A 12,429-nucleotide genomic window follows, 5' to 3' on the forward strand; every position below is an offset into this window, starting at 1 on the left:
GGCTACCTACGCTGTAGAGCAATGGTCTGACCTTTCACTGACTGGCTCAGAGGCCAGTCTCATGATCATTAGTGTTTTAAAACAGCAAAATAGGGAGAGCACAAGAATGTCAGGGCCCTCTCTGCTATGCAACTGAACTAACAGTGCCACTCGATGCTACTTAATGCATGATAATATTACTTTGCAATTATAATTCAATGATTAATTTAGTTTTTGATTTAAAAGGTCTAATTTGCATTCATCTTCTAGAGTCTTACTGATTTGTATTGTAAATTATTCTAGATTGTTTTAATATGGGAAACATGCAAATTGGTTTCTTTTTTATTCTTTCATATACTATATTTGAAAAAAAAAAAAAAAAGCTGAGCTGCCAGAAACCTCAAAAGAAAGGGTTTCTTTTACAAAACACAGTTACTCTTATTTATAAATACGAATAAATTTCCAGAAGTGAAATGCCAGTTCAAGAATGAATGTTTCGAAATATGCTGGCTCAGTTTCATTGACTTCCATCAAAGGAGCATGTTTCTAAACAGGAAGCCTTGACTTATTCTTATAAACATGGTTGCTTTATAATGGTAAGAAATACTGGCTTTCAAAATGGGATGGTTCAACATGAAATGAACAACATGATTTAAAGAGCTGACACTTCTCAGACTATGAATCCAGAGAAACCCGGAATTCAAGGTGGAATTACAATGGCTTCTCCGCTATTGCCAGTTATCAACCAGAACTTAAAACCAGTAAGCTAGGGCAGAGGGTACACAGGGAGGGGCAAAATGGGAAAAGGCGAAGCAAGAAAGTAAAATCTCTCTCTTTAACCATACTTGGTTACTCACGAGTTCCTATTGAAAAGTCAAAAAGAGAGATAAGTCATTCTTAAGGGAGAAGATAACCTAGAAGAATAAGGGATGTTGAGGGGGAGCAAATAGGAAAAGGCATTAAAATAGCAGTACACTATAATTTTGCTCCACTTACTCTTCAAATTACATTTTGTAATTTGGCAGTGACCTTAAAGAATTCCTCATGAGATTCTTTCCAATGTGAAAATCTCACTCAGGTTAAACTCAAAGTTTCCATTATTTGACTTAACACCTAAACAGAATGATCACTGCAAAGAAATGGTTACAGCTTTGAAGGTGACAAGCATACCAAGAGAAGCAAATCTGTTTTGCTTCCATTTTAGGAAAGCAAGTGACATGCAAAAATATCAGGGAAAGATAGAGCAAACAGTTGCGCATCCCTTTATTATTAATGCATTTGTAATTATGGATAATCCCTGTCTCACAAGAGATTGGTATTGTGAGAATCTTTGATTAACAGAAAAAAGATCTCTGAAAATGCATTTATTTTGGAATTGCAAGTTTTCTTATCATACTGTCCAAAGTGACCAGTCTAAGTTGCTATTTACAGTGTATCTATTTTTATAGATATTGTGGAAGACAAAGACAAAAAAATATAGAGAGATAAAAACTCAATAAGCAGGGTTTTCTCTTGCCTGTACCCGTTCAAACACTCGGAAAAGGTGGCTTCTGCCACAAAAAGAATCTGGGAGTATTCGTATCGGGGAGTTAGAAAACATCAATTCTTATTTTTTATTTAATGAAAAAAATCTCTTCTATATTATCTCTGGCAGATACTCATTTTTCTGCTACAGAACCAACTCGATTGCTTTTTAACTCTATAACGTTGGTCAAGGTACTTCATCTCTCTAAATATCAATTTCATCCTCTAAAATGGGGATGATAAATAGTATTTATCATGTAAAAATTTTAAAAAGGATATGATAGGATTATGCCTGGTAAAGATCCTTCTACATTGCTTGGTAACTAAGTATGAATTATATATTGGTATTAAATATATTCTGGAAAAGTTTATTTAATGTTTATTTAATATTATATTTAGATATAATAAGGAAGTCTTTCCAGTGAGGGAAACTCACAAGTCACTGGGTGATCCTTTCACTATTAAAACCACTTAAAAATGCATTCCACATACTCAATCACAGCTGACCCTATGGAACTTTTCCCATTATCCAAAAAGAAATTGCCCTGCTTCCTCATCTAAATAATAATCTTAACTTATGCGAATATAGCCTATTATCCCTGGCCACTCCTTTCCTAAAACTGATAGATTCTCATGTTTCAGACTAAAATCCCTTGACTTTCACTCCCTCACATATACCTTTAAATAACAGCAATAACAGTAACAGGTAATCTAAATGGAATCTTAGTCCTTATGTTGCTTCAGTCTCAAATGGTTCTAGATAGTTGTTGGTTTAATAATTGGTATTAATAATTGGCATATCTTCCAGTTCTCCTTTGTGTGGCTCTGCTGGATGCAGATATTTCAAAGTTAAAAGAGATTATTTTTTGGAAATTTATCTTCATGTCAGAACCCAAAGTAGACTTAATAGATCATAAAGCTTTTCAAAAAATAATGCAGAGATTAAAAACTCTAGATCTGAACTACTGATTAATATAATGAGCTCTATTTTCTCTATTTTAAGGAAGCTTTGAGTAACAATACCCTAGAAAGCTTCCCCATTTCCCATTCCCATTTAACCTTATTCACTAATCATTATTCCTACAGACTCTCCATGCTTATACCACCTAAGTGCTAAGCCTTGTGCCTAGAAATGATAAACTCTATTAATATGAATTACAAACGTAGAATATATGCACATTTATATGGATCCTTATATACTCAAGATAAGATTATTTCTCAAGATAAACTCATTGCACCAGATTTTGTGAATTATTCATCACAACTAAAACAGGAAATAGGTAATAAAAGAATTTGATACTAAATCTTGTCAGAACAGGGATGTGGGGTTGGTGGTAAGTCTTCCCTCAACTAACATACATATCTGCTTAGCAAGAAGATTAGATTATTTTATGAGATTTGTCAAGATATTTCAATGAATACTGATCATGCATAGACCTGAGAAGAAATTTGCAAATGTGATTACTGTTGGAAACTGGATTTTGATGCTTTCTGAGACTGCCTGATATAGTATTTGGGTCTCTGTAAGAGTTTTGTACATGAGTGCTGCCCAATTAGAATTCTGGTTGCTTTTACGATTCTGATTTATTACATTTCCTCTCCCATCATCAGTATTCCCGTAGGCAGAAAGGAAATTCATTTGCAATGGTGACACTCAGAAACTGAGTCACTTTCCCTTGAAGGGACGTAAAGTAAGTTTTGGTGTTACTAAATTATGGTGATTAATTTTCTAAGTGAGAAAATCTCAAGTGTCATCATATCATTTGTCAGGCATTAAATTATGCTAAGTTATCTTCTTTTTTTCTGTTCTAGTCAAGAGAGAGAAATGATATAATGTAGGCTCAGGCAGCTTAAATCTAAATAAAGCATTCTATTGCTATTTCCACATTTTGTCCAATGGCTTTGGTTGTAATCTACAATGAAATGTTTTTGGACTATGTGAATGTCTATCTAGCAACCTGGCAAATATCTTCCAACTAGGACATTATGTGACTCTGGTAACACAATTGTGAGAACGGATTGTTTTTCTCCCTAATCTAACTATAGCTTCACTTGACATAGGATTCAGACAATGTGTTTTGATATATTTTCTTTCAAAGCATACCACAATATACAATAGCAAGATTTCATATGATTTTCTAATATCACAACGTTTCTTTGAAAAGTTTGTTTCAAAAGTTATAAATTAGTCAACAAGAGCACATTGTTTTAAACTCCAGTGAAGAGAAGGGATTATAAAAGACTAAAGAAACATATATATTTTACACATGTAAATCTAAAGAAGAAAAATAACATTTATGGAATGCTGAATATTCTAATGCCAAAAAATCAAAGGAAGATTCTCTGTCTGAGGCTACCGATTCAACTTGCTTTCTTTGTTTTAGAACTTCTATGTCATCATATTATTAATTTTTAACCTTTATTTAAAACACTTTCTATTTCTGATTTGCTTTTTTATGAAACAGAAAAAATCCACTGCAACTTGGAGCAAAGGAGAAAATTTTTACCTTTATATTAAGTTACAAATAAAATAGACTAATAAACTTACAAAATATTTTGCCATAAAAAGATTTAAATAATTTTTTACTGCACCAATTTGTTTTAAATGTCATTCTTCAAAATCCATGTAATTCTGTAGTGTATAGGAACAAGTAATTCAAAGAATTCCTAATGTTGGAAAATGTCTTTTTCTTTAAATTTTTCTTTTTACTTTTCATTGTTCTGATCAATAAACAACAAACACTGGCTCCAGATGTCTCACATCATCACCAATATCAGTATCTTCACTTTATTCTGTACATCAGGTTACAGAAGTATTTTAGCAAATGGCAAACTTTATTTTTCTTGCTTTTTACTGTTGTCTAATTCACAGATAATTTTCATTTCACATCCTTTGAGAGAAATTTTTTTATTCTAGGTAGACTTTCAGTTACTTTCATTTTTTTAGTTTATCTAAATCAATTTGAAGGTTATTTGGGCTGGAGTGTCCCCAATCTATTTAACTTTATAAAATATTGTGTTTCTTAGCTTTGAAGGTATTTACAGGTATGTGTATGTTTGTAAACATCTAATGTTTTATCTCCATAGCAATCCTGTAAGATAAGGAGAGGAGGTATTTTATAAAGTAAATTAAAATTTAGAGGAGGTCACATGACCAAACAGAACAGGACCAGAAGCCAGTTCTTAGAGCCCTATTCCAGTATGCACTTGACTTCCAGTGGACTGTGGAAGGAAGAAAGGGGGTTGCACACAGAAGGTATCACTGTTCACAAACTCTGTCCTAAGGGCCACCTGAGGCCAGGACTGTTTGAATGGAATATCACAGTAATGACAAAAGAATGTATTTTATTGTTTGTGGCTTCCCCCCTTGATATTTTTCACTTCATTAAAAAAAATCACTCAGTATTCTGTTTATAAAACTGTAGAGGAACAGGAAAAAATAATATGCTTTTAAACTTTTCTGCGTGCATTTCTAGGAGACGGAACTTCTGAGTACTCCTAGCAGAGCTTTGCGAAAACTAGCCCTCAGCAGCTCCTCTCCTAGACATCAAGGGGTCAAGGTCCAGATCCTCAATTTCTTGTCTTCCATTCCACCCTGGAAGTCCATCCTGGGTTGCTGCTTCCTTGCAATATATCACCGTGAATTCCTTTTATGACCTTATGCCTTCTCCTGCCTTCTGCTGTACTCTGGTCTAGTCTCAACTTTCTGCAAGAGGGATTTTCCTCTTAGAATTGTGTCCCCCTTCCATCTTTCTAGATCACCTCTATCTGGAGTTACTAATCTAGTGATTCCTGTCTTACTCAGATTTTCTCAAAATAATAATAAAAGAGTAGTAAACAAATTAATGCTAAAAATATATTCTAAACAAGTACAAAGAAATAAAAGTGAAAAGTTTTTTAATGTTCATGATTATCTGCAATGTGTTAAGGGTATGAAAGAATGACTGAAGTTTTACTTCATACCTTTATTTAAAGTCATAAATCATATATGGTTTGAGATAATACTGTATTACCATAATATTAGCCTCGGACTATAGTAATGTATTAGCTGCAAAAGTTTATTAGAAAGTAAGCATGGTTATTTCAAAGAGGTAAGAAGGAGTAAGAATATCTCTCTACATTAGAGATTCACTTTGATTCACTTTATTTTGACTATTCCTAATTTTCATGTTCAAGCTTAGAAAAGCTATGACATTCATTAAATTTGAGGATGTTTACCTTGTTTACTCAAGTACATTTTTGACAAATCATTTATCTGTTCCTTAATAACTTGGCTCTTTGGCAAGTTTATGTGTACATCATTTTCATCCTAACTGAAATTTCTCATGTCTTCAGAGGGAAAAGAAAAGGGGGCTATTTGGCCTTAATTGAAGATAATATACTTGAAGTCTAGAAATTTCAAATGAATACAGTGTGCCTCTCTTTAATATCCCCCTGGTCCAAGGAACTCTGGCCAAGAACTCTAGATAAAGGGCTTCACAAGTCTTGCTTGAAGAAGTTGTTGCCATTTGAAGTAGAATGGAAGAAAAAAATATAAAAAGAATATATCTAAAAGAAGTAGGCTTTAAGAAAGAATTTGTATTATATGAAAATTCTACTGGTATTATGAAACTTCAGTAATCCAGAATATGGCATGCCCCCTTTGGAGTTTGGGGTGGGGGAGGGAGTCAGGGACTAAATGTCCTTTAAAAAAAAAAAACACAACTTCTAAGACAGCGTAACTTTACTATAAGATATTGTTGAAAGAAACAAAATCTGAATGAAATGCAAAGTGACTGGTACCTCTTTTATGACCATTGGACTAAAGAAGATAATGGACATCATATATTTACTGTCATGTCATGAAATTTGTCATGGGCCGAAGAATTTTTAGTAATACCATATGTCAATATGTAGACTATGAAATAGGTTTTAATCATAACACTATAATAAAAATTGAGTGTGTAATAGTATATGTTTGTATAATTAAACCATTCACATGATAAAAACAAATATTTTATAAATAATCCTTTGGATATTAAAAAAATCAAAAAATTAATTAATGGAAAAGCAAATATGTATATATGTATGTGTACATATGTGTGTATGTATGTATGTATTTCGCCAACAATTTAATAATCAAGAAACTACCCTGTGATATCATCTGGATCATATCAGTAGCTCAGAAACCCACACAGTGTTTCTCAAAATGCAAGACCATTTTAATGCAGGAAAATAGGTAAAACTTCAGTCATAAATAATAATTTCATAAGCTTTCCCAATTTGTCAAGGTGTTTTACTATTTTTGTTGTAGGTTCAGATTAAGAAAGAGAATGTTAAAAAGTTCTGTGGGAGAGAGGAATAATGTCGATCATGATGATAGAGTATTATCATATAATTTTTCACCCTCAGAAAAATTTAATAGAAATTACTCTGAATAATTATAAGGGAAAGTCACAGAAACTTATGATTGCTTTTTTTTTTACATCTCTGAAGAGTCTCGGAAGAAATCAATTAGCATATACTACACTTTGCTATTACTGTCAGTACAAGCTGGAATCATTAAAATATGTTAAAATGTTGGTATGATTCGTCTCTCCATAAATACTCCATCAATCCCAAATCTTGTATCTGATCATCATGGTTAGTGAAATTAATTCAATGCTCTGATATTTCAACTATTGGTGGGAAGCTCTAATCATAAACTTGTAGCTTCATTTAAAGATTAATGAAACAATTCCACTCAAAAACACTGAGTACAGTAATCCACTGTTTAATAGGGATGCTACAATTTAATTTTTAAATGTGTTCATGACTTAAGATATTAAATTATCATTTTAATTAAAGGTAAAATGAACTAAGGATTTAAATCTAAGTGGAAACATTTCCAGAAAAAAGGCAGTTCTTCTAACACATTTTATCTAGAAATCATTTACTCATATTTAAGTAAAATTTAACTTAAACTAGATGTTTTCCACTCTAAATGTCTTTACATAACTTTTCCATTGACTTTAAAGTCTGTATGCAAGCTCATTATCATATATGGCAGTAGGCTAACAAAGACCATTATTTTATATGATCATCACTGAGATAAAGGAATACTGAATACAAATCCTTATCACAATCTAAATTTTTGTTTTAAAGTTTATTCAATTTATAGGATCACTTTTTTCAAGGATATACATTTTATGTGCTGATCTTAGCACAATTTACTCTCAGTTCTAAATATTTTCCTGAAACAAACTTTAATAAAGGAAAAAAAGACCTCCAAGAAAACAATCATTGGAAGAATAGAGAATTATCAATATGATGTTATTATCTTTGTTTGCTTTTTTTCCTGAAAGACATTTTGGGCTAGAAAATACTTTGACTTTTTCTAATTTTATTGGTTTTTAAATTTAATACTGCTAAAATAGGAGAAAAGTAATCCTGATAAATGTCTGAAGAGCTATAGTAGATCTCAGAGAACCAGGCCACATGGAAATCAAGTGACTTATAATAACATCACATGGAAATGAGATATTTTGTGACTTTTTATCTTCCACTAACCAGTGCATTATAAAGACATAGCTGTGCAACTTCACTTTGAGTACTGATTGAGAAGTTCCTTTTTTTTGGTCTGAAATATATTATACCCCAAAGAAAAAAGCACATACATACATACACACACACACACACACACACTCCTACGTTTATATGAAGTCAGTACATTTAAATATGAATTTAAATTATAATATTATTCAATTCAACTACCTTGGATATTTAATTTGTCCTCAAAATATAAATAGTTTAAAATAAAATAAAAGTAAAAGGAAGTATTGTCATTTTAATAGCAACATAAAAATTGAGATATTTTATATGCTTTCTTTTTATATCCTCAAAATCTAGTATGCATTTTGCACATAAAATAAACCTCAGTTCAGACTAGTCATAATTTTAGTACTGAATAGCTACATGTGGTTAGTGGTTACCTAATGGACAGTATAGTTTTAGAAGATGTCATTACTCTTGCTTTACTATTGGAATTTAGAGAATATTTTACTAATACCCAGCAGAGTAAATAAATGCCTACAGAAATGAGTGCTCATGGTAGTATAAATTTCTCATTGAATCTACTAAATAATAACCATAATCTTTCTTACATAATAAAAGAGTTCCTTAATAGAGTTTTCTTATTAATCAGATACAATATTTAATAGAGTTATAGAACACATATTTGTTGCGAGTTTCTAAAAAATTTCATATATAGTAAATATACTAAACTCAATCTTGCATTATCACTGTTAAAGTTGGCAACAGTTCCACCTAGATTTGCATGATTGTATGTTATGAGGGTATTTCTATATGTATAAAATATATTCTCTATTAATATATAAACTTTATTACCTGCATATTGTAAACACTAATATGTGACATTGTTTGAGAATGAACTTTTGGTCATTTCAGAAATATGCAAGCTCACTTAATAATTCTAAATCACAGATAGCTCTCCAAGAAATTTCTGATGGAATCTAATACAGGATTTAGTGGTAGAAGTTGAATAAATATTACTTCTTAAAATTTTAAATTTCATTGGAAAAGCAATTATCTGGGTCTCAGTCATATCTCCAAGTCAAGTATGGGAAGCCTATTTTAAACCCTGCTGATCTCTGGCAATCTGAATAATAATTATGATTTTTAAATGTGGAAGTTCAAGATTTAAGGAGGATACGCTATATTGACCTATTTAAGACTAGACAGTGTCAAGAGTAATTCAAATCAATGAAACTAGACAGAAGTTTAGGATGTCAGCAAGGAGAGAAATTATTATGCCTAAATGTTGTAGAAGCATAAAATGGTTTTAGAAAAAAGATGGAAAATACTTGCAAATAGTAACTCTTTTTGCTAGTTATAAAGATAAAAACATTTTAATAATTCGGGATTTGGTGACTTCTCTTATTTACAAAAAAATAGTAATGTTATTTTGAGTTACAGACAAGAAAATAATTTAAAGAAAAAAAAAGCCCATTAAAATTTTAATTAAAACAGATCATTGCAGTAGGGAGTGTTCAGTACTGGTCAGGTTATATAAATCATCACTTTGTTTTTTAATCACAATGACACCACTTACCCAACTTTTTGCTTCTATCTTTACTCTCCTGGTAAAATCATTATGTGTTTAAAGGGAGAGAGAACAGAACAGGTAAAGCTGCAGCAAAAGGTACAAGGATACAGTCCCTTCCTGGAAAGAGGATTTTGTGGCGAACCATTTCTCCCATAATGCATCCCACAGACCATATATCCACTAGAACAGGAGAGAGGGAAGTGAAGAAAAGGGAGGAAAGTAGTTAACTAAGATAATTGATCTCTGAAGGAGGAGGAAAAAAGAACAGTTTGATTAGAAGGTACAATTTTTGTCTCCCACCAAAAGTTACACTGAAATCAAAACCAACACTGTAATAGTACATTAGCAATGTTTAGTATGAGAACTCATATTAATTTTTGAAAATTACGTTATGATACCTCAGATCACCTCTGTAGTGCCAGTGCCAAAGAGGTGACATGGAAAAACAGAAACGACACCAAATGCATCTCCATAGCAGGTGGCGGCTAAAAGAGATCCGGGGTTTTTGACTATTTGCTGGATATAGCGAAAATAATTTTAATCAACCTTTTCCATTTTCTATTCCACTCAGTTACGTGGAATAGGGCAACAAGAGACCACTCTTTTGTTCCCTAGTTTTTTGTTTGTTTGTTTGTTTGTTTGTTTATTTGGTTGGTTCAAAACAATGTACACGCAAGCAAATCCAAGAAACTAGGAAATGGCTAGAACTGTGGTTTAAAGGCAGAAGTATTGGAATTCCTGGTGTTTGGGACTTAGTTTTTCCTTCAGAAGTTATCCTTGTAAATAAACATCAGTTTTAGTTTCTATTTGAAGTATTTCAAGAACAAAGATATGATCAATTAGCACATGTATAAAGGAGTCATCTGGAAGTAAAGTGAAAAGGTATTAAAGGTGTTTAAAAACTGTTTTGTTTGTGGGATGCCTGGGTGGCTCAGTTGGTTAAGCAGCTGCCTTTGGCTCAGGTCGTGATCCCAGCGTCCTGGAATGGAGTCCCGCATTGGGCTCCTTGCTCAGTGGGGAGCCTGCTTCTCTCTCTGCCTCTGCCTGCCATTCTGTCTGCCTGTGCTCCCTCTCTCTCTGACAAATAAATAGAATTTTTTAAAAAATTGTTTTATTTGTTTGTATTGTTTATTTCTCAATTGTCATACTCGTTAACCAAACATGCTTCACCTTCTCTTACCAATCTTTACCGTCTTCCAGCTTGCTTTTTAGTAATGACCAAGGCAACTTCGGGGCAAAAACATTAGGCTGAAATGTTTTTTGGGGAAGGAAGGCAGGGTTAGGTGCATGGGATAGCTGGGCATGCCTGATAGAGGAACAAGCGGGTTTTCTGCATGATAACTTTCCTCTCATAGGCAAGAGGGCAGCACAAGGGTGCTAGCTATGCCTTCACAGATCTAGAGAAGTAAAAAAAAATTAAGGCAGTAACTTGCAACCTTTTCTGGTGAGGGAAGGAAAAAGGAGGAAATTACATGCCATTTGTGCAGCAAAGATCCATAACACCATGAGAGGAAAACTCAGACCCTACCCCCAGAGCTCTATAGATGTTTGATTTCTTGATTTCTTAAAATTGGTTCCCCTTTGATTTTTTTTTACAAACAGCCTGTGAAAAATGTATACAAATATCTTCTTTTCCAAATAAGTTAGATGTGATATTAGACCTTGGGAAAAGGAGTAGATTTGCCTCTTCCAAGTTAAAAGTTAACAGAATCCTGCCATCGTTCACCAAAATGAACCTGACCTTCCTAAGACCTGACTTCTCCCTTTCCTCTGCACAAATGCACAGAAGTATTGGCCTTCTTCTAATCTGAAAGTACACAAAGAAAGTTTTTAAAACTTTGGTGGCCAGGGAATTTTCATAAATGCACCCTGTAGTACCTGCATGTAAAAATAATTATTTTTATAAAATTTATAAAAATAGACTGCTAGGAATTAAATAGAATAAAACATAAAGTAACCATGCAAGATACATTGAGCACATACATCCAATCCTAATTTACAACAATTTTAATTCTTAGGTTTATTAGATATATTTTTTAATATGTTACATTACTTGTTAGAGGTATTCTTTTCAAAATAATATATGGCAATGCATTCTAATAGATGTTTTATAAAGCCTTTAATAAAATCAAATTGCAATGCATTTTGAAGATTCTTTTCTTTAAAAGCGTTCATGAATACTAGATTTTTTTACTGAAAGCAATAATATAAAATTGAATATTTTCTCCATGATTTGGAACTTATAAAAATTTACTAGGTATTTGCTATCCTAAATATTACTCACAGAGCAGTTTAAAGGATTAAAGAAACTCTTATCCAACTTGAACAATTTGGATTATTCTAAATTGACTATTCTTTGAGCATTTATAAGATTCTTGCTCCAAGGATTTGTGACATCTTTTTGTCTTTTCCTAGGACTAGAGCCATCAACCTAAGATAGCTACAACGCCAAATGGCTTAATGCAACAGACTATTTCCTGTTTTCATACTTACTTAGAGCTAAGCTGCAACTCAGATAGCAATTTGTCTCAATAACTCCAGCATATGTGCTAATCAATACCTGCTTGACTGTTTAATCAGATTCTACCCACAGTTCTTTTTGGCCATAACATGTTAGTGCTCTTATGGCAAAGCTTACTTTTCAGAAACATCCTTCTCACTTTTAACGAGTGATTCTTCCTAGTAGTATTTTTAAAAACCTTCTAAATATGAACGTTGGCAGTCCTATTAAAAATAGAAATAATATATATACATATACATGAAATATGTATATACATAAATATACATAATATATATACATATACATGAAAAAGAACATTGCCCTTGGCCATCTAACATGTATA

The 12,429-nt window shown here is 32.4% G+C and overlaps 1 protein-coding gene across 15 annotated transcripts in view; it reads right to left on the minus strand.

Moving 5' to 3' along the window:
• Positions 1 to 12,429, minus strand: part of MAPK10 (mitogen-activated protein kinase 10) — a 598,365-nt gene that overhangs the window by 68,819 nt on the left and 517,117 nt on the right. For 13 of the 15 annotated variants that reach the window (XR_007125159.1, XR_007125160.1, XM_047717902.1 and 10 more), the window contains one exon: positions 9,695 to 9,766. The exons of the other annotated variants lie outside the window; for them this stretch is intronic. Coding sequence is in view for 11 of the 13 variants with exons in the window: in XM_047717902.1 (XP_047573858.1) it covers positions 9,695 to 9,766 (72 nt within the window). In the remaining 2 variants the exon portion in view is untranslated. The remainder of the gene's footprint in view (positions 1 to 9,694; positions 9,767 to 12,429) is intronic. 15 annotated transcript variants of the gene reach the window in all.

The sequence above is a fragment of the Lutra lutra genome, chromosome 2 (genome assembly GCF_902655055.1).
Source record: "Lutra lutra chromosome 2, mLutLut1.2, whole genome shotgun sequence".
NCBI lineage: Eukaryota > Metazoa > Chordata > Mammalia > Carnivora > Mustelidae > Lutra > Lutra lutra.